The sequence below is a fragment of the Saccoglossus kowalevskii genome, chromosome 14 (genome assembly GCF_978046115.1).
Source record: "Saccoglossus kowalevskii chromosome 14, keSacKowa6.1, whole genome shotgun sequence".
In the NCBI taxonomy this organism is placed as follows: domain Eukaryota; kingdom Metazoa; phylum Hemichordata; class Enteropneusta; family Harrimaniidae; genus Saccoglossus; species Saccoglossus kowalevskii.
The window spans coordinates 10,533,390-10,559,070 of NC_140654.1; the positions used below are offsets into that span (position 1 = coordinate 10,533,390).

Genomic DNA, 25,681 nt, shown 5'->3' on the forward strand with positions numbered 1-25,681 from the left:
TCTTACGTGCGCGAGAATGATTGTTTCCTAGTGTGTTCTCGCGTAAAAAGAAAAAAATGCATGAGAACCCTTAAACAGTTTTGCATCCCAATCTCATGTGCGTGAGAATGATTGTTTCCTAGTGTGTTCTCGCGTGAAAGAGAAATACGCAAGAATCATAAAATAGCCATGCTCACGTACGTGGAATTGATGCGATGCCGCGTTGTTTAAATTTATGTGAGAACAGTCATAAAAACAGTCATCTTCACGCACGTGAGAATGACAACGGTTTCACCCTTGAATTGTACTGTGTTACGTGAGAACACGCGTAAAAATACCATCCTCGCGCGTACACTGTCCAACTCACTTAGTGAGAATTACGTGGGCATGGTCATTTTTTTGTCATTTTAAATACCTGAGGATTGACACTGCCAACTAGTACAAATGCAGAAAACTTAATAGCATTACAAATGTTTTCATATTTTACCAGTTAATAGTTCAATTATATAAATTACATAGAAGCAAATTAAAAGTGGGCGTTACCCAAACATATTTCTATGACTTTGTGATTGTTAAGACCATTCTTGCGGTAGTTTTTATTGAAAAAATGATTGAAATGCCCAGAACTGAGGTTTGTAATTTTGAAACTAGTTTGAGTATCCAATTTGTTCTACAGAATTTAAAATGGCCAGTAACAATAAGTTTAGACAATTGTTTCAAAACTGTTTAGCTGTATTCATGTACTTAAAATTTTACTCTACTTGCATATTATATGCATGGATTTTGAAGAATTCATGAACAATTCAAGCAAAATTATTTCACATGTAATTATTTCTGAATATCTGGTGCTTTGTGAGACAGGAGTGTTGATTGACCGGGAGTCTTATTCACATGTTGGGTAATGCATCTTTCATTTGCTTTTCTATGTCTCATTTCAGATATCACAAAACATGGCAAACCCCAAAGAGAAAACCCCCATGTGTCTGCTCAACGAGTTAGCCCGTTATAACAAGACACAGCCCCAATATAAACTACAAGATGAGTCTGGTCCAGCCCATCAGAAAACTTTTAATGTATCACTTACGTTGAACAACCAAGTCTATGATGCTTCTGGATCTAGTATCAAAAAGGCTCAGCATGCCGCTGCAGAAATAGCGCTCCAGAAGTGTGGTTTACCCCGACCGAAGCCACGCCCGCCTAGGGTCTTGTATAATGGTAATCCTAATAGTATGACCCCTACCGTAGAATTGAATGGTCTTGCTATGAAACGAGGGGAGCCTGCGATATATCGTCCCATTGAAGCCAATCCTAGAGGACCTCAACAGGGATATTATAATAGGCCACCTCCCAATTATAACTTTAGAGGAATGTACAATCAAAGGTAAGAAAATGCTCTATTAGTAGTGTACGCACTTTCAAAAATGAAAGTTGGGGAATTTAATTTTTGTCTCCTATGTGCAAAGCACACAATTAGGAGTCTTTGCCGTTACTCTGTATGTACGTATGTGTGTGTGTGTATATATGTGTGTGTGGGGGGGGGGGGGTGTGTTGTGTGTGGGTGGGTGGGTGTGTGTGTGTGTGCATGTATATATATTCCAGATATCACTGGTCAGATTTGGAGATACAACTAATAGAGCTAATACAGTTTGTAGAGTTATTCAAATCTTGGCAGACATAAATTGCTAGTACGTGGTATGGTTATTATAAAGGTTTTCATCACTCATTCAAAGATTTCCAAAACAAATGAAGATTAATCCTAAGAAGAGACTATTGGCTGTGCACGTGTGGCTTGGCAGTTATTCAACATGAATAGTGTATCTACCATACCATTCACTTTAAACATCACAAATTATTTGCATTAATTATTGTTGTGTGATTTACAGAGAATTTAAAGTTATATAAACACAAAAGCACGCCACAGCAGTGACAATTCTAAACTTTGGTACCAATTGATTTTGTGTCAGGCTGCTCAGTTTCCATCTGTGTAATAGAGAAAAATTACTTTGACATCAACAGCTATATAACTAATGTTTATTTATGATACTAAATGGTTTGAAATTTATTTCATGATAAAAATGTGCACATTTTTCTCGTTTCTAGATACCGTTACCCTATGGCAAGGCCCTGTTATGTATCCCTTACTGTTGGTAACCGTGAATTTATTGGTGATGGCAGAACTCGTCAACAGGCCAGACATAATGCTGCCTTGAAAGCACTCAAAGTTTTGAGGAATGAACCTCTACCTGAGGGTGCCTTGGTAAGCTGGCTCCTTCTACAATGTATTTCAAACTACCTACAGATTTCTATTCCTATGTACAAACTGATGTACACAGCTCCACAACACTATAGCTGACTTCTGTAAATGGCTTTGCTTTCGCGAAGACATTTTTGAGAGTCTGTGAAAATTCAATTTTGTGTGCCATTTGTCTTCACGGATGTCATAAAATTATGAAAATTTCCAGCAGTAAAAATTGAACAGTTTGCATTATGTTTTAACCTCTTCGCTACCAGTTTTCTTTTTTCATCACAAATTCACAAAATAGTCAGGTTTGTAGTCTGCGCATTCCTTCAGAAGACTAAAAAATAAAAATTGATTCAAATTCTCTCTGTTGGCTCCAAAAATAAGGTTCATTTCCAGAAATATTGAAAAATATAAGAAAAAAGTGCAAATTTGGGCAAGAAATGATGGTGGTGGTGAAAGGGTTAATAGCAAGTACAGCATTGTGATATATATCATGGTGTGAAGGTTCAGAAAATAATAAATGATAGATGCGAGTTATGTAAGGGATCTGGCACCTTGACAAGTGGGTAATACAAGGAAAATGGGACAAGCTTCATGAAAATCCACATCCAAGACCTCCTACACTCTATTTTGATATTAGTAGTATTATAGAACTTCATTTGAAGTACTGTAAAGGTTTTTTATTTCGTAGTTTGTGACGTGATTCATGTATCCTGTCATTCATACTATCTATATACTATACTGTATAGTGTTATTAGTCGCCGCTTGGACGAAGTTTGAAAACGGGGACTTATAATTCGGTCTCCGTCTGTGCGTCCGTCCGGAGTTGTATCTCAGAATCCCTTGGACCGATTCTGTTCATTCTTTGCATGTGCCTAGTACTTTATGTGGGACATATGCACATGCAGTGGTTTAGCGATTTGATTCAAAATGGCCGACTGGCAGCCATCTTGTTTTTTGAAAATGTTGTATTTTGGACATGCTTTGTCAGTTTTAATTCAAACTTGGTACATAGATTATACATTTTAGGATACATGTCCATGACGATATATTTCACAATTGGATCAAAGATGGTCGACTGGCAGGCATCTTGTTCTTGTTTTTTTATGTGGTATCTTGGACACGCTCTGCGAGTTTTCATTCAAATTTGGCACATACATGTACTTTATACGTGTTAGAATGCATGTCCATGACAATTTGTTTCAAAATCTGGTCAAGGATGGCTGATTGACAGCCATCTGAATTTTTGGCCTTACTACTATATTTCCACAATTGATGTACCATATTCATTCGTATTTGGCACATACATCATACATATCAGTGTGTTTCATAATCAGATCAAAGATGGCCGAATAACGGCTGTTTTTATTTTTGGCCATATTACTACTACATGGAACACGTGTTTTGATGTAAATAAATAATCTGTTGTATACGCCACTTGGAGCTCAAGTTTCAAGGACACCCTCACGACAACCCCTCCGCTTTGATATGACGAGCACAAAGAGAACTTTCAAAAATTTAACAGGGACTGTGTCATTTTCAATGACTTGTTACGATTAAAGGAATTGTTACATTACATTGTTGTAAGGAAAACAAATCATCGGATAGTGGTTTTCATGTAGGCTTTTTTTGTAATTGCGAAATTTTGTAATTTTCTTTACAGGAACTACTACAAAATCAACAACTTCTAGAACAACAACAGCAGCAGCAGCAGCAGCAGAGTGCTGGTGAGTGAAATTTTGACATTTACTGTAAACTGATATTTCAGTGATTCTGTGAGTGAACCATTCACTGTGGTCCCTCCCTGAGACTGCGAGTCGCAGTGAACTACTAGTATGACCTTAAGACGGTCGCAGTGAATTTTTTAATCATCATGAATGTCATTGCATCAGTGACAAACATTTATAGCAAAAAATTAAATTGTTTACATTAAAGCAAGGGAGTCATCACCTGTGCATGCGGCAGATGACCATAGAGGGTAGCCTACCCATGAGCCTTTGCATTTTTAGTGTGTGTTATTGACGCTTGGGACTCAATTCCTCCTTGCGCACAGGTAATGGATCAAATCTAATAGTGGTTAAAATGGTAAACTTGTCCCTAATTTACTCCTTCAACCAATGGCTACCCATCAAACACTAATGGATCTTGTCACATAGCACATCTTTTAAAGTTATATTGTTGGCAAAATTTGAAAGTTTGAAAGCCTTTTTAAATTATTTTGAATAACTTGGACAAATATCAAATCTGAGAGTTAGTTTCACGTGTTATTTTATATTGATAGAAACACATTGTGCCGTTTATCGACCAAGTTCGATTATGCATTGTTTGAATTCTTTCAAAATTAGCTGAACACAACTAACATCAGAAGTACGTAATGTTTGGTGGACGCTATGGTAACAATTTGTTATTAATTTGTTCTATAAATTCAAATGAAAGAGACCTAATTCAAAAACAACTCGAAGAGTGGTGTAATGCATGCCAGACTAGTGTTGGTGATAAATGCTTCACTTTGAATATTGAGTTTGTAATGCATACCATATTTGATCCTCAAACAGATAATCTTGCTTGCTTATAGGTCATAATTGAAGCAACAAAACTCCTTAGGCGAAACTGCAAGGCGAATATCTTAGGATTATCATAGTTGCTCCAGTACACACATTACTGTAAAACCATTTTTTACTGACATTTCACTATTTTGATGTTTTGAGCATATTCACTGTTTTAATTTCATGAATTTGTCAAGAAACAAGTTTCATTGTTATTTCACATGTTCACATTGATTTAATTTGGCAGATTTTACTTAAAAAATTAAAACCCAGTGAATAATTAATGCATTTACAGTACTCAACATGTCAAAAGGCTTTGAGCAAATTTTGCCGGCAATACAACTTTAGTGTAATAGTAGTAATGCATGCTGGGATGACTAGTACATGGCATTGTCTTGGCTGGTTCCCGCCTCAAGTGTCATGGCGTACCAAGCCACAAGAGGCCGGTAACTAGTAACGGTTCTGGCATTCTGATTGGTACATCACTTTCTCGTTGCTTGTTCCATTTCCCTTAGTTACCTGACGTCAGCGCTTACGCTCGTGGCCGTTCAGGGGTTTCCTTTTGCTTTGTTGGGCGAATAAAAAACTGTTTCTTTTGTTATAAATTTGCACAGAACATATCAAATCTGTAAATCTAAGCAGACAGTATGTATGAGCATGGCTTTATTGTAGCATTACAGACACGTTAACGCAAAACGGAACTTGGAATGTTTTCAAATTACGTCACCCAGTCGCGTTCCTTCCGGCCGGAAAACCGGCCCAAATGGAACAATATGGCGATTACTAGTTACCTGCGTCCTACCTGCCATTCGCAAAGGACGCCGGGAACCAGCGAAGGCATTGTCTTGCAAGATTGATTTGATGGACCTTGAACATGTTTTGTCTACTTTGTAACAATAGAGGGTGTCAAACTTGATGTTGTTGATGGAGATGACAATGACGATGATGAATCAAAGTCTGAAATTAGTCAATGTTATGAAAGTGCTCATAGGAGGAACTTGCCTATTTCATTCGAGGTAAGGTTCATGTATTTTATGCTGTTTGACTCTTTCCAGTATAAGCCTTGTCATCACTAGTTGAAAATAAGTAGCTTTGAATTGGATTGAAGATGGTTTATTTGTCTTCACTTGATCTAATATAAAATTATATCGAGCTAATATACATCTGGCGGAAGCCAGTCGCAGCAGCTGTAAGGACAGAATGGAGATGTTCGGTGAAGGTTCTATGTGCCGCGAGGCAACTGGAGGATAGATGGATATAATATACAACTATGTTAACTACTGGTAATATGGATCAAAGCCAGGGGTAATTTTTGAACCGAATTAACAAACAGAATTTATTGCGCTAGTGGGAACACGAAACTTAATTTGATTCAAACCAAAGCCACTGAGCTGTGGACTATAAGAGATGTTTTCTTAACATCACTAACTGAAGCCTTTATCATAAAAGAGTGTTGGACTTGTTCTAGAGATGAAATACTATGATTAATCAAGACATGAACTATTCAGTTTGAATTTGAATCAACAAAACAAAACATCAGAATTTTATTAAAGAATTTTGACAATTAAAAAATGGGAATGTTAAAAAAAAAATTGCAAAGACACTTTACCGATTCTTGTTCAAAACAAATTCTCAGGCGAAATTACCAAAAACACACTACATTTTATTTATAGCGCTATACACAACACAGGTAAAAAAATTCAATGTTTGATTACATGAAATTTGAACATGTGCTGCACAATGACCACCATCCTTTAACGACATGCACAACAAGACAGCTGCTTCAACCACATGTGTAGATACATCGAGTGTCATTGTAAACTGAATCGTAAGTAAAACTACATTCTTCATTCACCACTCAATCATGTGTTCAATTCACAAGGTGATCAACGAAAGCGGCCCCCCTCACATGAAAACTTTTATAACACGCTGTACTATTGGAGAGTATTCAGCGGAAGCTGAGGGCAACGGTAAAAAGGTATCAAAGAAACGAGCTGCTGCTAAAGTCCTAGAACAACTGAAAGTTCTGCCAGCTTTACCAGTCATTGAGAAGCCAAGACCTAGGTTCAAGAAGAAGAAACCTAAATCTCTGGTAAAGGTAAAAATTGCTTGCTGCGTAGTAGTTTTTTAATTTTAGCATTTTGGGAAAGTAGGTACATAATACTTTGCTGGTTAAAGGTTTTATATTGACAAACCCCACAGCAGAGGTATCATGATACTTTGAAAAATCTACAAATAATAGACTAGTCAATTAGTCTGGACGGCTGTGGGTGGGCCTTGCGTGTACTGGTCGGTCTGTGCATGTGTGTCTCATGATGTACTGAAGTCTCGAGACAGCCAATCGGTTATGACACCTGTGTCGTCTACGTATGTACGTAGCAAGTCACCAACAATTCTTGAGTGCTTGTAGGTTGATGCAATCTCATTCAGTACTTGCTGTATTCTCATTCAGTACTTGCTGTATTCTCATTCAGTACTTGCTGTATTCTCATTCAGTACTTATCATAATTTAATGAGATAACAGCCTGAAATGCAGCAAAAAGAATTTTGCTTGATTAATACTTGTGCTATTTGCATATTTCTAGAAGCAATTGACATGACTTCATATCACACAAGTGGCATACCCTTACATTGTTCGCCTTCCTTGTCTGTACTTGTACCAAGCCTACCTTGTATTAAATTGATAGTATACTCTATTACATGGACAGCACCAAAGAAAGTGCTAGGATATGTGTGTCAATTTGGTGATGGTGTATAATATTGTAGCGGGGAACATCCAAGCATTTTCACAGCCTAGCCAACCACAAGTGGTGAAAACAGCAGAAAACTCATAAAACTGTACTTTACGGTAACTGTTCTGACTTCCCAGAACAGTACAGCAACATGTGTAACATATCAAAATTTGGTTGTTCAGGATTGTCTTAAAGTTGAGTTTGTGCTGTTTCCTCAACTCAGCTGTTTTCACCAGCTCTTTTACCGGCGTTTTCACAGCACCTTGCGCAGAGCCCATAGAAATACATAGTATAGTAGAATATTATGCGACGTACAAAATGTAGTACCGCCTACGAGAATAGAGCCGATTATGTTTGTATTTCCCTAACAACAATAAATGTCTTGTGTGAACAGGTACAGCAAAGCAACCAAGACTATGGCCTAGGAATGAACCCTGTAAGTCGTCTTGTACAAATCCAGCAAGCAAAGAAAGAAAAAGAACCTGTTTTCACTCTACTACAAGAACGAGGTCAACCACGTAAACGAGAATTCATCATGCAGGTAGGTAAAATTCTATGTGGTCTTTCTCAATTCTCATTGTATGAGCTGAGATTATTGGATTGTTACATCGCAATCTGACATGCAATGTCATGCAATGTCAGATGATTCCCTTCTGAAAATATTGTTTTGCTTTTTTCGAAAAATTAATTTATTTTGTAGTGGTGCCCAACAAATGTGCTGTTTACCACTTTAATTTCGCAGGAGAGTGGGAAAGTATAAAATCAGGTTTTTAAGGCAGGCTGTCACAGATGTGGCCAAATAAAATAACTTTGACTGGCAAAGATACTCTTATTAAAGCGAGAAGATCGTCACCTGCGCACGCGTGAGAATTGAGTCCCAAATGTCGATAACAACACACAGTAAAAATGCAAAGGCTCATGGATAGAAGTTTGTAAACAATGACACGATATGGCCATCTGACGCATCTGCAGGTGACGACTCCCCCTGCTTTAAAGCCCACATAAGTTAAACATGTATTGTCTAATCGATCATTAAAGTATGAAACACATCTGTCATTTGTTTAAGATTTAGTGCTTCTAGTGACCAATCAGCTTCTTACTATAATTAAGGAAATTTGTACAAAAAAAGCATTATCATTCTAGATTCATTTTTGATGATATTTGATTGTTTCTTAGGTCACAATTGGTAGTAATCAATGCACTGGTATCGGGCCTAACAAAAAAATGGCAAAGCGGGCTGCTGCTGAAGCAATGTTACAATTACTAGGATATCGTAGTACACCACCCTTGCCAAATAAATCTGCTTTGAAGACAGAAGGAGGTGAAACACCAGTAAGTGATTTATTGTATTCTTACACTGAAATTTTTATTGTTTAATATGCTAAATTCTTTAGAATGAGTTTGTGGAATCTTCCGTGTTCACACGAAATTACCATTTGTCTATTCTGCCATGCCCTCTATAGTTGTCACCAAGACCAGTCATGGTAATTTCACGTTGGACTACGATTTAAGAAAGATAATTATAGAATTGCCATGCCTGGGCCAGCTAACTAACAAACAAACAGCCTTCATCTTTTACATGCCATTTTGATACAATCCGAATATGAGGACTTGTAGATTTACCTAATATGTGATTATTAATTTCTAGAGTTCTGAAGAGAAATCCACAAATGGTAGAAAGGTGACATTCGCTGATTCTAAGTTGGGAGGTGAGTAGCAGGATTATTGAAATAGATCTCTACTGGGCTAGATCATTTTAAACTCATAGTTGCTGTCGACATAGGAAGTAAAGTACTAGTAAGCAAATAACACCGAATAAACGGCAAGGTAAAGACTATGTCTAATTATAGTAAACACATACTGCGTGCGTGACTAGAACCGGCGCTCGCGTATGGCACCTAATCGCCTAGCTTCACGCCTCTACACGTCTTCCCCTCGGCCACCGGGCATCCCCAATAAAGGATGCTTAATAACGGAGCTTATTACGTGCAGAGAACATGAAACCCGTCCACGCGATCCGCGCCACACAGCATGGCCAGAATGCGGCAAAGGCCTTCAGATCTGGCTGTAGTAGGATGGTGAAAGTAATGGTACAGCATTGGAACAGTGAATAAGTACTGAGAAATAATTTTAAGCTCATAGTTGCTGTCGACATAGGAAGTAAAGTAAGCAAATAACACCGAATAAACGGCAAGGTAAAGACTATGTCTAATTATAGTAAACACATACTGCGTGCGTGACTAGAACCGGCGCTCGCGTATGGCACCTAATCGCCTAGCTTCACGCCTCTACACGTCTTCCCCTCGGCCACCGGGCATCCCCAATAAAGGATGCTTAATAACGGAGCTTATTACGTGCAGAGAACATGAAACCCGTCCACGCGATCCGCGCCACACAGCGTGGCCAGAATGCGGCAAAGGCCTTCAGATCTGGCTGTAGTAGGATGGTGAAAGTAATGGTACAGCATTGGAACAGTGAATAAGTACTGAGAAATAATTTTAAGCTCATAGTTGCTGTCGACATAGGAAGTAAAGTAAGCAAATAACACCGAATAAACGGCAAGGTAAAGACTATGTCTAATTATAGTAAACACATACTGCGTGCGTGACTTGAACCGGCGCTCGTGTACGGCACCTAATCGCCTAGCTTCACGCCTCTAAACGTCTTCCCCTCGGCCACCGGGCATCCCCAATAAAGGATGCTTAATAACCGAGAGACTACTGACTATGAATACTTGATTGTATGTGTATAGTTGTCAGAGAACTTGGCTTGTGTATTATAGTCACTGTATGACCAAATAAATTACACTCCCTTTGTGGCATTATAGCTAGAACTGCAATGTCGTGCTCCACCAGCCATATTTTCCAAATTTAGGCTTTAATGTGCCAGTATTGAAAATTCCAAGGCGCAGAAAAAACATTAAATGTTGAAAATAAAATTAATGATTTTGCTTATTGCACTTCAGTTGAAAAAGTCACTGCTTTTTAAATTTGTTTGGTAACATTTGCTTTTTATGAAAAATTTAAATAAAAGCATGATTTTTTTTAATGAAAATTTTAAATAAAATGATGTGCATGGATTTTAGGAATTTACTTCATACTTTTTTTTCTTCTTTCATTGTCTGACCTCTAGCAAATACTATGTTAAGGTTTGGCACCTTATTTTGATTTTCTAATTTGATTTATTTTGAAGGTTCTAAAAGTCCAATAGAAGGACATGTAATAGCAGGAAGACCACTTGCTCCAGGTTTATTACCAATGGTACCAGGAGTAACAAATGCAGCTGGCTTTTCTATTGGACCTCTAGCCCAGCAAGGTATGTTATTTCTATTTTTATCATTGTCTTTCTCGAAGGAGAGTCAAAAAAAAAAAAAAAACTGTCAGAGGCAAGAACTGTGTTGGGAGACAAATGATCTTGACTATATAGTAATACCGTAAAAACTCAATTAATTCGCGGTCTCTATTAGTTCGCGCACCCATTTTATTTTCGAACGCTAATTTTTAAATGTATCCTTTTAATTCGCGGCGTTCAAAAACATGTTTAAAATTGTATCCTATTAATTTGCGGGCCAGAATAAAGTAGATAACTCAGAATATATTGCATGAAGACATTAAAAATATACATATAATTTTATGTTATCAGTACTTGGTGTCGCCGCAATCGCAGATGATCTCCATCATCACAGCCTTTCAGTTAGCAAGCAGTTTAGGTTCGGTAAAGATTTGACGTGAAAAAAATCATTCCCCCACGTCACTACAGATGTTGGGCAAGATTATTACGTAGTCGATAAATATCCATCGGTCAGCACATCGATTACGAATTTCCGTGATGGAAAGCTTAGTACGAGGCTTTTTCATCGCTGGTCCACAGGGTTGCATCGACCATGTGCCCACCATTCTATTACGTCATTTAAGTGAACCGCCCTATGGTGCGTAAATTGACATTTTTGATTGGTCGGGCGTTTGACCTCGTGTTACATTTTCACAGTTAAAAAACACAGTTAAGTGGTTATGTACCTTCTATAAATCTAACCTTGCACACATAATCTTGTACTGATGTGTTTTTTGTCCAAGAAAGACGTTCCCTTTCATTTAACCCCCAGTTAACTCTTCACGTCCACGGTATTTGTGAGAGTTAAAAGATTTTTCGAACAAATGACAAGTAACTATATTGATTTGCGTCAAGCTGGGTGGCCCGAATTTAAATATCAGCGCATGAACCAAACGCATGGTTAATAGAGTTCAGTCGAAATGTACGTGAATAATGCGATCGAAGTCCGCTGCCCAGAGTTTATTATTAGTCCCCGTTCGGACGCAGTCCGAAAACGGGGACTTATGTTTTGCCCTGTGTGCGTCCGTGCGTCCGTGATCACCTGTATCTCGAACATGCATGGACCGATTAAGTTCAAACTTCACTCATACATCACACATTATATGGGACATATGCACATGCATTTTTTTCATGATCCGATTAACGATAGCCGAATAGCGGCCATTTTAAGGCCGAAAATGCATCAAAATCGCACATTTTCACCATTCCGGACCCGGATCTCAGTTATGCGTGGACGGATTTTGTTCAAATTTGGTACATACATTAAACATAATAGGACCTTGATGCACGTCATTTTTTTTTTTGGATCGGGTTCGAAATGGCCGACTGGCGGCCATTTTGTTTTAAAGAATTCAGTTCTGGATCCGTATCTGAGACATGCTTGGATTGATCGAGTTCAAACTTCACACACACAAGATACATCATGTCACAAATATGTATGTGCATTTGTTTCATGATCTCATTAACGATAGCCAAATGGCAGCCGCTTTAAGGCCGAAAATGCATTGAAATCGCACATTTTCACCATTCCGGACCCGGATCTCAGTTATGCATGGACGGATTTCATTCAAATTTGGTACATACATTAAACATAATAGGACCTTGATGCACGTCATTTTTTTTTTCGGATCAAGTTCGAAATAGCCGACTGGCGGCCATTTTGTTTTAAAGAATTCAGTTCTGGATCCGTATCCGAGACATGTCTGGATTGATCAAGTTCAAACTTCACACACACAAGGTACATCATGTCACAAATATGTATGTGCATTTGTTTCATGATCTCATTAACGATAGCCAAATGGGGGCCGCTTTAAGGCCGAAAATGCATTGAAATCGCACATTTTCACCATTCCGGACCCATATCTCAGTTATGCATGGATGGATTTTGTTCAAATTTGGTACATACATTAAACATAATAGGACCTTGATGCACGTCATTTTTTTTTTTCGGATCAAGTTCGAAATAGCCGACTGGCGGCCATTTTGTTTTAAAGAATTCAGTTCTGGATCCGTATCCGAGACATGTCTGGATTGATCAAGTTCAAACTTCACACACACAAGGTACATCATGTCACAAATATGTATGTGCATTTGTTTCATGATCTCATTAACGATAGCCAAATGGGGGCCGCTTTAAGGCCGAAAATGCATTGAAATCGCACATTTTTACCATTCCGGACCCATATCTCAGTTATGCATGGATGGATTTTGTTCAAATTTGGTACATACATTAAACATAATAGGACCTTGATGCACGTCTTTTTTTTTTTCGGATCAAGTTCGAAATGGCCGACTGGCGGCCATTTTGTTAAAGAATTCAGTTCTGGATCCGTATCCAAGACATGTCTGGATTGATCAAGTTCAAACTTCACACACACATGGTACATCATGTCACAAATAGATATGTGCATTTGTTTCATGATCTGCTTAACAATAGCGGAATGATGGCCAATTTAAGGCCGAAAATGCATCAAAATCACGTATTTTCACAATTCCAGAACCGGATCTCAGTCATGCATGGATGGATTTTGTTCAGATTTAGCACAATGTGTTGTACATATGCAGGTGCATTTCGGTCATGATCTGCTTTGAATGTATATGTCACTCAAATATGAACGGAACGGGGACATGTCATTGACAATGACTTGTATTATAGTAAAATTTAATTTGACGTATGGTATGTTTATGTTTGCGTAATTATTATGAATGCAACGCATTATCAAGTTGGTGATAATGAAATATTCACAGACCCAATACCTGTCAGTGCCCTAACAATAGTTAAAAAAAACAACTAATTATCATGAAAGCAATACATAACGAAGTACAGAGCCGGTACAATATTGTAAACAAATTTGCGTAATTAGAAAAGCAGTGCACTAAGTAAACGACGTTCAAGTTGATATATTCAAGCCAGTACAGAGTTGCATACAAGTTGCGTAATTACAGTACCTTCGGATATAATAACAATTTTACTAGTTTGACGCGCAGGCATGAAAGAAAAAAAGGTTGCTAAGGTAACGCGCCAGTTCAGTGCGTGACTTGGGGTCAAACTTCGGTCAACACACACTTGGTGTCAGCATCGCCGCGCAACAAGTTTCGCTAAAAAGTACTTGAAGTTCAATTGCATCCCAAAACGATGTCGCTGATCACTCAGTTGTCGCAGCGTGTGTTGTCATGTCCATGATGCACCCCGTTTTGACTTTGGCTTGCTTTTCCGTCTTAGTGATGCGACCTCTCACCAATGTATTAAAACCACAGGGAGCCCAGGAACTATGATCAACTGTACGCACTCCCTATGAGCGGGGGGAGGGGGGTGGTATCGGCTGGTATCTAGTGTAAGAAAAAGACAAGGAATGAAGGCTCCAGCCAGCTCACATTTTTTAAACTCGAAAAAACAAAGAATGAAAAATAAAATCTAAAAAAAATACCAGGTTGAAGAATATTAGTTACTCCTTCAAATTTCGCCAAAGCCTTACCTACATTTTACTGATATCTGCAGAATAAATCAAGAAAACTACACAAATTGAACGGTTTGCCCGAACGCACAGCACAGTTGGAGGCGTGGCCTGTTCAGCACTTGTCAACAACCAATCACAAGACTGGTTACGAACCACATCGAGGTCACGACTCGGTTAGCCTTACTCAACTGCCATAACATCGCCTGGGCGATGCCTAGAAAAGTAAAAAAAAAGGCTGTGCAGCCAGACGGCTACTTTGTAGCCACGTGTTCATTGTTTGTGTACAGAGTGACCTTTGCTATTTCACTGTTTCATTTCAAGTGTTGCATGGTCCTTGACGCAGTGCGTGTTCTCTGCCCGACTATACGCCATGAATGTCGCTAGCCACGCGAGTCTCAGAGGCACTAAAAAACGTCCTGTAATCGTGTTCATTGGAAAACAAAACAAATCACTAATAAATTTATGAAAACAGCTCCTTTTTGAATCTATCGAAAAGTACTCTTTTAATTCGCGCACCAAAAACCAATAATTTTTACGCTATTAATTCGTGCACTTGAAAAAATAATTATTTTTACTACCGCGAATTAATTGAGTTTTTACGGTATAAAGTTATCACAAAAAGGCTGCAAAGTACGAATGTAAGCACTGGTCACTGGTAGCATAGTGGTTGTCGCATGAGACTCGTGATCGGTAGACCCTAGTTCAAATCCTACTTTAGGCTGAACATCAAAGGGTCGACCCCTACCCTGGTTGAGTGTGCCACAGACTCAATGGGAAGGCCAATTCCACTGGCCGAGATTCATTCACTAACTATTGCAACTTTGGGGGAACCTTGGGAAAGGTCCGCAGGTGCTTGTGTTTGACCGAGCCTGGTTGACGCCAGGATAGTGCATTAAAATTGCCATTTGACAGAGAGATGGCCACACAGCCCTGTCTTGTCGTCCCAAACATGAATATGACTTATGTGGCAAAATGCACTGTGTCAGCACTAGTACTTGCAATTTGTACATACAAAAAAAGTCAGGAGAGACAACAGTGACACTCAATATCCTGAACTGTCGCCTGGCACAAAAAAATTATTTAAAAGAAAGAACAAAAAATAAGAATGTACCGTTAAAATCCTATTATAAACCGCGATTTATATTACAATGTATCAAATAAAAAATTGGGATCAACAGCTCAAGTTCGGGGTGCGGTTTCTATTACGTACATATTGCAATCACTAAATGGGCGTGGTCATTTTTCCCCACATCACTTGCATAAAACAAACAATAGACTGTACATCTTTTGAATATAAGGGTAACTCCAATTTAGATGTCAGGGAAGAGTGATAAGCGTCACGTCACAAAAAGACTGTTCACATGAAAAAAAAATACTCAGTATTTTTAGTGTAATATGCATTTATTTTTTTAATTTTCTTCGTAACGGAAAGTATATTCTGACAGGAGTTTCAAATAAAAACAAGCACTAAAAAAGTACGGTACCGTGGGTACGGTAACGCAATCCGGCCATGCTTCGGCTCACAAGTGAATAACTTACTTGTTTTCGAAGTGTTGAAATTGTTGATTATTACTCAGTAGTGATTATAATAACGCACGAAAAATAAATTCGTTGAATTGTTATCAAATGCAAGTAAAATTCAACTTAGTTTCATCGTAAGCGAATTATTTCGGTCACATGTAAACGATTGACGCAATAAGACATCCGCCATGTAGTTTGAATGCACACGAGAAGTTACTTGACCAAATAGGTCAAGTCGCTAATTAACCAATCAAAATGCTGGATGGTGCCCACGTGTTCAAATTACCTTGGTTCATTTAAATATGTTAACGACAGGTCACCGACTTCATGGTGAACGAAACGAAGAGATTTACCGATAATGTCGTGCGATCTTTTGGCTTTGATTTCCATGGAAAAACGACATGACTTTTTTTTTAAATTAAGAAATTAGTTGTTTTCGAAAGATAAACTGAGCATTGAAAAAGCATTTAACAGTTTTTCGGTGATAACAGCTCATTGTCGAAAACTTGCGACACGTGGACGTATTCATAAAGAGTATTGACAAAAGTTGTCGCAAGAACAAAAGCAGTTTCACTGCGTGTTTGACATCCTAACACTACTGAACAATAAATAGGTGTGAATATTTTTAGGCACGTTGTTGAAACAAATGAATAGGATTAGGAACAATGTACCAGCTGGTTGAAACAAAGTCAGTCACGGTCTTGTTGAATTGGGGGTGCGGTTAGTAATAGGTACTTTTCATGTTTTCAATTTTTGTTGAGAACTCTTCAACACTGAAGCCAAAATCGGGGGTGCGGTTACTATTAGGTATGCGGTTTATAATAGGATTTTAACGGTAGGCAGTATTTCGGCATTCCCATGATTTATCATTGAGAGGAAAAGATGTGTAATAATAAGGTTATTATCTTACTTTGTAGTTTTAAACCGTGCACCTGGCGGTCATCTCGGAGTAGATAGTTGTAAATCTATGGCAACGACTGCAACTATTGCTAAAGAGCTATTGATTAATGGCAAGTCGCCTACTGCGGATGCTCTCATCAAAAGTGGCACTGGACCTAAAACTGAACAGAAACTACTACGACCTAAACAGCAATTGATGTTCCTTGCTGAAATTCAGGGACTACAGGTAGAATTTACAGATTTCCCAAAGGTCAGTGCATTTTAAATATTCATATCAGTTTTTTCTTCTTACAGAATTTGTACAAAATTTGTATCGCAATTGGTGAAGAATTGGTTAGTGCTTCGTCAAGTGCTAGAAACTTAGGTGTCTTGTTTGATTCGCAGCTATCTATGGAAACACACATTTCTACTATTTGTAGATCTGGATATTCCCATCTAAGAAATATTAATCGTATTCGTAAATCATTATCCCAATCTGATACTGAAAAGTTGGTACATGCATTCATATCTTCTCGCTTAGACAGCTGTAATTCATTATTGTCTGGTCTCCCTGTAACTAAGATAAAACCTCTTATTCGTGTACAAAATGCAGCAGCCCGCCTTGTCACTCGTGCTCGAAAATATGACCACATTACAGACATTTTTATTAAACTTCATTGGTTACCAGTTGTACAAAGAATCAATTTCAAATTACTTTTACTAGTGTATAAATCTTTGTATGGTTTTGCCCCAAATTATCTATGTGAATTAATCGAATTTTATGTACCTAGTCGTAGTTTAAGATCTGAATCAAAGTTTCTTATTAAAACTCGTCAGGTGTGTAGTAAAAAGTCCAAGGTGTTATACAAAGACCGTGCTTTTGAAAATTTAGGTCCTAAACTTTTTAATGAATTACCTCTGTCTGTTCGTTCTAGTCCTTCAGTAGACATTTTTAAATCCAGACTGAAAACGCACTTATTTAAATGTGCTTTTAATATTTGACTGATTGTTTATTGTATCAGCGCCTTTGATCTTCATATGTTGGAATTGTTGCGCTTAATTAAATAAAGTTATTATTATTATTATTATTATTATTACAAGACTCGGTATGGTTCATACTATAATGTACTATGCAATGCAATGGCTACACATGCATTACTTTCAAAATATGCTTTTAAATATTATTAACTGGTTTTTGACTCCCATGTGCGAAGCACAAAATGGGAGTCTTTGCAGTTAGTGTGTCTGTATGTGTGTATGTGTGTATGTGTGTGTGTGTGTGTGTATGTGTGTCCGACTGTTCCACTGCTATCTCAAGAACCATACATCGGTTTTTGATGAAACTTGGTGCATAGATGCTCTGGGCCAATGCGCAGATTTGATTAGGTTTTGGTAAAAATCCATGCTCGTTAATTACCTAATTTGCATGATAATTAGCTAATTTTTAGCTGTTCTATGACTGTTCCACTGATATCTAAAGAACCACTCATTGGATTTTGATGAAACTTGGTACATAGATGCTCTGAACATATGCGCAGATTTGATTAATTTTTGGTAAAAATCCGTGCATATTAATTACCTAATTTGCATGATAATTAGCTATTTTTTAGTGGTTCCATGACTGTTCCACTGATATCTAAACAACCACTCATTGGATTTTGATGAAACTTGGTACATAGATGCTCTGAACTAATGCTAGGTTTTTATTAGTTTTTGGTAATAATCCGTGGATACTAATTACCTAATTTGCATAATGATTAGTCAATTTTCGGTTTTTCCACTGATATCTCAAGTACTAATCATCACATTTCAATGAAACTTGGTACATAGATGTCATACGACACTGCACAGACCTGATAGTTTTTATGGTAATATCAGTACATATTAATTACCTAATTTGCATAATTAATTAATTTTCAGCATTTGATATAAGTAGTTAGCATTACATTTCAATGAAACTTTTGGTACTTACATACTCAAGGACTATGCAGAGATTGATTGTTTTTGATAAATATTTGTGCACATTAATCACCTAATTTGCATAATTAGTTAATTTTCAGCTTTTCCACGGGTATCTCAAGTACTAATCATCGCATTTCAATGAAACTTGGTACATAGATCCTTTAGGACTATGCAGAGACCTGATTAGTTTTAGGGTAAATAATTGTGCATATTAATTACCTAATTTGCATAATTAATTTTCAGCTTTTCTACTGATACCTAAAGTACTAATCATCATATTTCAGTGAATCTAGAATTATGCAGACCCAATTAGTTTCCGGTAAATATTTGTGCATATTAATCACCTAATTTGCATAATTAACCAACTTTCACACTGATATCTCAGGTACTATACATCACATATCAATGAATGTACATGGATGCTGTAGGACAATAGACAGACCTGAATAATTGTGGGTTAAAATCTGTACATATTAATTACCTAATTTGCATAATTAACCAATTTTAATCTTTCACACTGATATCTAAAGTACCGTAAAAACTCCAAAATTTCGACCGGTTTTAAATAATTTGTGTTAGAAATGTGACGTGTTTTTAGAGTCAAAATTAAGGTGCATTTTCGGACGGTCGAATTTTTCAGAATAGAAATCAGCAAAAAAAAATGGGGATGATAGACAGTGTGCTTCATTAGTTTTTAAAAAATGCAATGTCCGTCAATTGACGTAAACTTCCTCATGTTTCACGGTAAAAGCAAAGGTCGTGGCCGAGTTGTAACTCAAAATCTAAACAAAGTCATCAATCAGTGAGTATTATGACAAGCAAAACAAAACATCAAGACGCGGAGAAGAGGTCAGCACAAAACTAATAGGTCAAAAGACAAAGCTGTCTCGCACTACCTAGGAAAACTTGCGAATGTTCGAAGTACAGGTACCCATTGGACAAAAGATACATGGAAGTTTAGCAAACGATCTCCCCGACCCAGTGCAATGTATCCGGTTAGAATCAAAGCTCACGTGTCCCTTATTTGAGCACCGTACCGGTGATTTGAGGGACCAAATTCTGCCGTAAATTCGCCCTTGGATTAAAAAATATAATGGGATTTAAGAAAATAAAATGGGACTTTTAAGGTGTATTTTGGCGTCATTTTTCGGACATTTCAATCAATCCTGCCGGCTAAAATAGAGTCTAAGTTTTACCGTAGTCATTGACGTCTGTCTATTCAAGAGTACACGTGTATGATTTTTATCGTGACTAGCGTGAGCGGGTAAGCTTCCTTTCGAGAATGAGCTGTTATCACTGTGAACAATGTTAAATTATTCTTCAGATGACCAGTTTATTTTTTAAAAACAACTAATTTTTTTATTTAAAAAAAATCATGCCGTTTTCGCATCATCCAGCTTTTTGATTGGTTAATTAGCGATTTGACCTATTTGACCTAAGAGAACATGGCGGATATCCTACAGCATCAAACGTTTATACGAGACCGGAATCATTCGCTTACGATGAAACTAAGTTGACTTTTATTTGTATTTCATAACCATTCAACAAATTTATTTTGTGTACATTATTATAATCACTACTGAGTACAGTAATAATCAACAATTCAGAAACGCAGCATGCCGAGATTTTTGTGTTCGTTTTTATTTGAAACTTCGTTTATTTAGAATATATTTTCGTTACCAATAAAATAAAAATCTCTCAGTCAATCAGAAACCCGGATTCATGCCTTTGAGGAAGGTCCCGTTTGAACGCTCACATCGGTTTTTTTTCGTTTGGGGGAAAACTAAAACTGGTCGCAATTTTCGAATAAGAATGAGTCGGCAATTTTTAGTGGAGTCGAAAATTTGGAGGTAAATAAAACACCGAAACCCGGCAAATAAATAGGCGGTCAAATTTTTAGAGGGGTCGAAATTTTGGAGTTTTCACGGTGCTAATTATTCCATTTCAATGAAACTTAGTACAAAGATGCTCTAGGACAATGTACAAACCTAATTAGTTTGGGGTAAAAATCTGTTCATATTAATTCCCTAATAAGCATAATAATTCATAATTTTTTGGTTCTAATCACATTTCAATTAAACTTGGAGACATAGATTTTCTGTTACATTGCGCAGACCTCATTAGTTTTACACTCAAATCTGGTCATATTAATTTTCTGATTTGCATAATTAGTTTTCAGCTAAGTAATTTCGAATTATATTTAATGTGTCTCCAATACTCTCAGCACATGGGAGTTCTTTCTAAGCTTTCTTTGATTATTTTATTTTCGAAGATAAGAAAAATTCGCTAAATTAAAGCTACTCGAAAATGTAAAATAACATTAGAACTGAATGGTTTTACATAATCAAAAATAGTGGTTGGTCTTGTATTAGTCTACTGTGCTATGTAGACTAGGGATGGAAGAAAAATGTCCTGCATACTTTATACACACCTGAAATGTTTTATCAGAATACGCTTGTGAAACAAATTAATGGTTTATTCTGATAAAATTAATGAACTGTTTCAAGCATTGTAAAAAAAAAAACTTTCTTGACTTTAAAAGGATTGTGTCCTGAGAGACTGTTCAAGTTTTGCAGTGAATCTAGACCACCACCTCATCACTGATCATTATGACTTGTTTTATATCTCAGGGTAATAAACCAGAGTATCTGTCTCTGGTTTCTATTGCTACCAACCCGCCATTAGTTGCACACGGGGCTGGTCCTACTGTGGACTCGTCTTACGATGCTGCAGCTCTGCAAGCATTGAAATCGTTGACAGATATGGACATAGGTAGTTTGAAGCAAGGAGAACTTGTCAAACCAGAAGAGATTAAAATAACTGATCCTACCATGTAAGTACCACCATTTGGTTACTTTGTTGGTGAATATACTCCAACACTCACACCCAGATGAATACCAAAGGAATTGAGATTGCTATTCACTGTTTAATAATACTTAATACTGTAAAATACTTTAATCGCTTGGAATTAATTTTTGCTGAAGGAAAGATTCAGTGAAAATAAAATCCAGCAAATATATTTTTTACCTATATTTTACACTCAACTTGGCAAAAATCAGTGAAAATAAATTCCATACAAAACACACAAAAAGTTATTTCAGTGAAAATTAATTCCAGCTAAAATAAATTATTTTACAGTAGTCATGATTTATTTCCTTGTATTGGGCTAGAGTACTGTAAAATGACTAATTTTCACTGGGTTGAAATTTCGCTGATTTACCATTTCAGGCATATTCAGTAAAGTTTTAAATTCACGGTTTTACCATTTAGATAATGTCTTCTATGCTAAATTTTATATATTCACTGGGTTTTAATTTAGTGTATTTTCCAGTCAGCGAAATAAGCAAAATTAAAACCCAGTGAATAATTAATCCTTTTACAGTAATAACAAATTAAGAGTGCATGACATGAATTATAACCGTGACAAAGATGGAACAAGTATAGATGATTATCTGCACTGTTCATCAACAATTATATGCAACTTCACGTCTGACAAATTAAAGTATTATCCACTTTGAGGGAAATCAAAATCAAAATAAGTTGCTGAGGCTCGTTACTAAATATTTTTCTCAGCAGTAGGTTAGCTGTACAACTTAATTTTTTAATTCGCTGACACAATCCTTAAGTTTAGAGCTGTGTCACGATCATCTACTGAGTTGGGTTGAAATTGTATTATAACTGTCTAGTTTAGAGTTCTGTGTCGAAAAAGCTGGGAAATGTTGGTTGGTATTCTACACCACTGCTAATTGAAAAAGTAAAACTTACATCCACAATCCTGAGCAAATAACAAATAATCACATGTACTTTGCTGGTATTTCATTGGTATTTTTGATTAAAAGTGACCAGTCTGAGGCTACACTTTGAATCAGCTTTTCAGTGACTTGTCGTATTTCTAATTTAGGCATAATTTTGTGAACATTTCCTAAATGACTCTAATTTAGGTTTTCCAGAATCATTGACACATATTCAAGAGTACAATGTTTATTGTGAGTAGCGTGAATGAGTAAACTGTTTCGACAATGAGTTATCACCGTAATGAGTTATCAAAATTAAAGCCAAAAGATCGCACTACAACATCAGTAAATCTCTTCCATGTTGCGTTCACCATGAAGTTGCTCAACTGTCAATTCGAACACATTGGCACAATCCAGCATTTTGATTGGGTAATTAGTGACTTGATCTATCAGGTCAAAGAACAGTTTCAGGTTACTCGTATACATGGAAGAACATATGGATATCGCATGTAATCTGCTGTTTGATTTTGTTTGCAGTTTGGGTTTGAATTAGGTATGTGTGATCTTGTTTGATTTTGTCACTAGTCTGGTTTGAATTTTGCTCACAGCTTTATACATAATTCGTACCATGCACTACCTGCATTTCATTTTGCTCGCTGAAAATCTTATTGTAGGCATCTCGGTTTTCTTTTGAAAGTTTTACATAATATGAGCAGCATATTTTTAGCTCCGCTGTCGACTTTGTCGAGCGGAGCTTATCATATGAGTGATTGTTCGTCGTCGTCGTTCGTGTCAATGTTTTACTTTTTCGACTTCTTCTTGAAATCTACAAGCCTGAATGATTTGATACTTGGTGTACCTTGGGTAGACCTCTCTCAGATTTGTTCATTTCATAATGATTCTGGTGAATATTTTTGGTAAAAAGTGATATTTTCGACTTCTTGTTAAAAACCGCAAGTCTAATTGCTTTGATATTACATATATAGGTACTACATGTGGACTTCTTTTAGATTTTTTAATTTCGTGGTGATACCTTCAATTATCTAATTGACTCCCGTGTGTGAAGCACAAAAAGGGAGTCTTTGCAGTTAGTGTGTGTGTCTCTGTGTGTGTGTCTGTGTGTGTGTCTGTGTGTGTCTGTCTGTCTGTCTGTCTGTCTGTGTCTGTTCCATCGATATCTCAAGAACCAATGTTCGGATTTCAATGAAACTTGGTATATAGCTTGTCTGGGGCAATGCGCAGATTTGATTAGTTTTTGGTTGACAGCCATGCATATTAATGAGCTCATCTGCATAATAATGTGTGAATTTTAAGCTATTTCAGTTATATCTCAAGAAGCATTAAAACGATTTTTATGTAACTTGGTAAGAATGTTACTAATGATTGGCTGCTGCAATTTATTGTTGTGTTTTACATTTTAATTAAAATTTAGCATTTTTTATGTATTTTTTTATTATTTTTTTTAAAGTTTTTTATGCCCAATTGCATGAATACAACTAATAGGAATCGATGAGTGGACTAATTTGCATAATGATGCGCATGCGTATTCTATTTTTTATGACCAGCAATTTATGATGGTGTCAGCCATTTTGTTATTTCCAGTGTGTTGTACAAAAACGAAGCAAGCGCTCGGGAGATGAAATGTATCAGTTTACATTATGAAAAGGTCTAAGAAATTACATGTATGATTTTTTATTATCGTAAATAAGTAAATAAATAAATAAATAAATAAGTAATTGAACAAATGTATAACCTCAATGACTGAAACGAATTACTGTGCAAGCTAGTTTACATTCACGTGTGGTGTACAATTACATTCAAGCCACGGAACATTGAACCCTGTGTGAGCCCAGTCAAGAAAATAATGAATGTGAGATTCATCATCGCCAAAACCATGGCAGTGTTGAAGATATGAAAATGGTTGGTAGGTTTGATTTCATGGTAAAACATTGTGTAAATTCGTTGTACTTGTGAATCCTGATTTATCACCGTATTATTGAACGCGAGAACAAATATGGTGACCTCCAGCATCAATATAGTTGTATCAAGTCGCTGCCGTAAGGAGATATTTCCTTTGTATCGCTTACCAACATTGTATTGTACTTCTTTCCTTTATTTTCCTTTACACATTTGGAAACTTGCATGGTGCACTTTCGCCCCCACCTTCCCCAAATTACGAAGCTATCATGTCGATTAGTAGGTATAGGATGTCTATGTGTGTTGATGACTACGTCGTTGTGTAAGGGCTTCTCGTACGTAAAATGGGGCACATTCCCAGTAAAAATATCTATTTACACAGAGCTGACAAAATTCGCCTACATGTGTAAATTCATGTTGGGATTTGGAGAAAAAAAAATCGTAAAACATACCGAATTTCATGTGACAGGTCACAGGAGCGATCAATTTTGGTGTCGATTGTTGGTGGGCTGATCAGCATGTCGGATTATTTCTGGGAACGTTCTTCGTGTGGGAAATCGCAAAATCATTAGCACTAAGTAAGCTGGTTTACCTTATTTTTGTGTAGAGTACCCTGTACAAATGACATGAATCGACATGCGATGATTACCAAAACAATTTGACAATTGGTGTCTCATTTGTTCACCGCCCCCTCAACACGGTGATTTGTTATGACGGTGGTTTGTTATGAGCGGTATTTTTCCCCCGGCCCTTTTCGTTGGAAATTACGAATTCATTGGCTCTAATATATCCTAGTTTACTTTAGTTGTTTCATCCAATTATTCTGTACATTGATTTTACCTAGCAAAGGAAACAATCGGTGTTTGGCTTTGTTATATTCAGTTTACACTATTGCAACACCTTATGTGGGCCCCCAGCGTGAGCCTCATGTTTCACTATTTTTTTCATTGAATATTACACCGCACGATATCCCTCAAATCGGAAGGCTTCATGTGGAATGTATAGACCGTGATGTCGGCATTAACTACTGGATGCACAGTGGAAACCACTGGGGCAACGCCACGCTGACCGGCGTCTCCTGCCTGGTAAAAAAAAAAACATGCGGGGCTGCAGGGTTTTAAGCCATCATAGATGTTTTCGAAATGAAAATTAGCGAATAGGTTTTGTTTCGAGCCACTTAAACTATCCTGTGTGTATTTTTGGTTGGTACTCATCACGTGCCCCAGATAGTGTCAATTTATACGCAGTAACAAATGAGACGCGATGGGGATTACTTTGAATTTTATGTACCTGAGAAGTACGTCTGCCGTAAATTATTAATATTTGTTATGGTACTGAGCTGTACGATGGTTGTAATTTTACCTTGTCGATTTTCGGGATT

At 37.1% G+C, this 25,681-nt stretch overlaps 1 protein-coding gene across 2 annotated transcripts in view; it reads left to right on the forward strand.

Moving 5' to 3' along the window:
- The window catches only part of LOC100376349 (double-stranded RNA-binding protein Staufen homolog 2-like), a 31,462-nt gene that overhangs the window by 1,965 nt on the left and 3,816 nt on the right, over nt 1-25,681 (forward strand). The window contains exons 3-13 of one of the 2 annotated variants that reach the window (XM_085507905.1): nt 918-1,360; nt 2,080-2,236; nt 3,885-3,948; nt 5,668-5,783; nt 6,650-6,865; nt 7,894-8,040; nt 8,676-8,831; nt 9,148-9,208; nt 10,692-10,814; nt 16,726-16,958; nt 21,280-21,482. In XM_085507905.1, coding sequence (XP_085364031.1) covers nt 918-1,360; nt 2,080-2,236; nt 3,885-3,948; nt 5,668-5,783; nt 6,650-6,865; nt 7,894-8,040; nt 8,676-8,831; nt 9,148-9,208; nt 10,692-10,814; nt 16,726-16,958; nt 21,280-21,482 — 1,919 coding nt within the window. The remainder of the gene's footprint in view (nt 1-917; nt 1,361-2,079; nt 2,237-3,884; nt 3,949-5,667; nt 5,784-6,649; nt 6,866-7,893; nt 8,041-8,675; nt 8,832-9,147; nt 9,209-10,691; nt 10,815-16,725; nt 16,959-21,279; nt 21,483-25,681) is intronic. The other variant, XM_085507906.1, reaches the window with a different exon arrangement.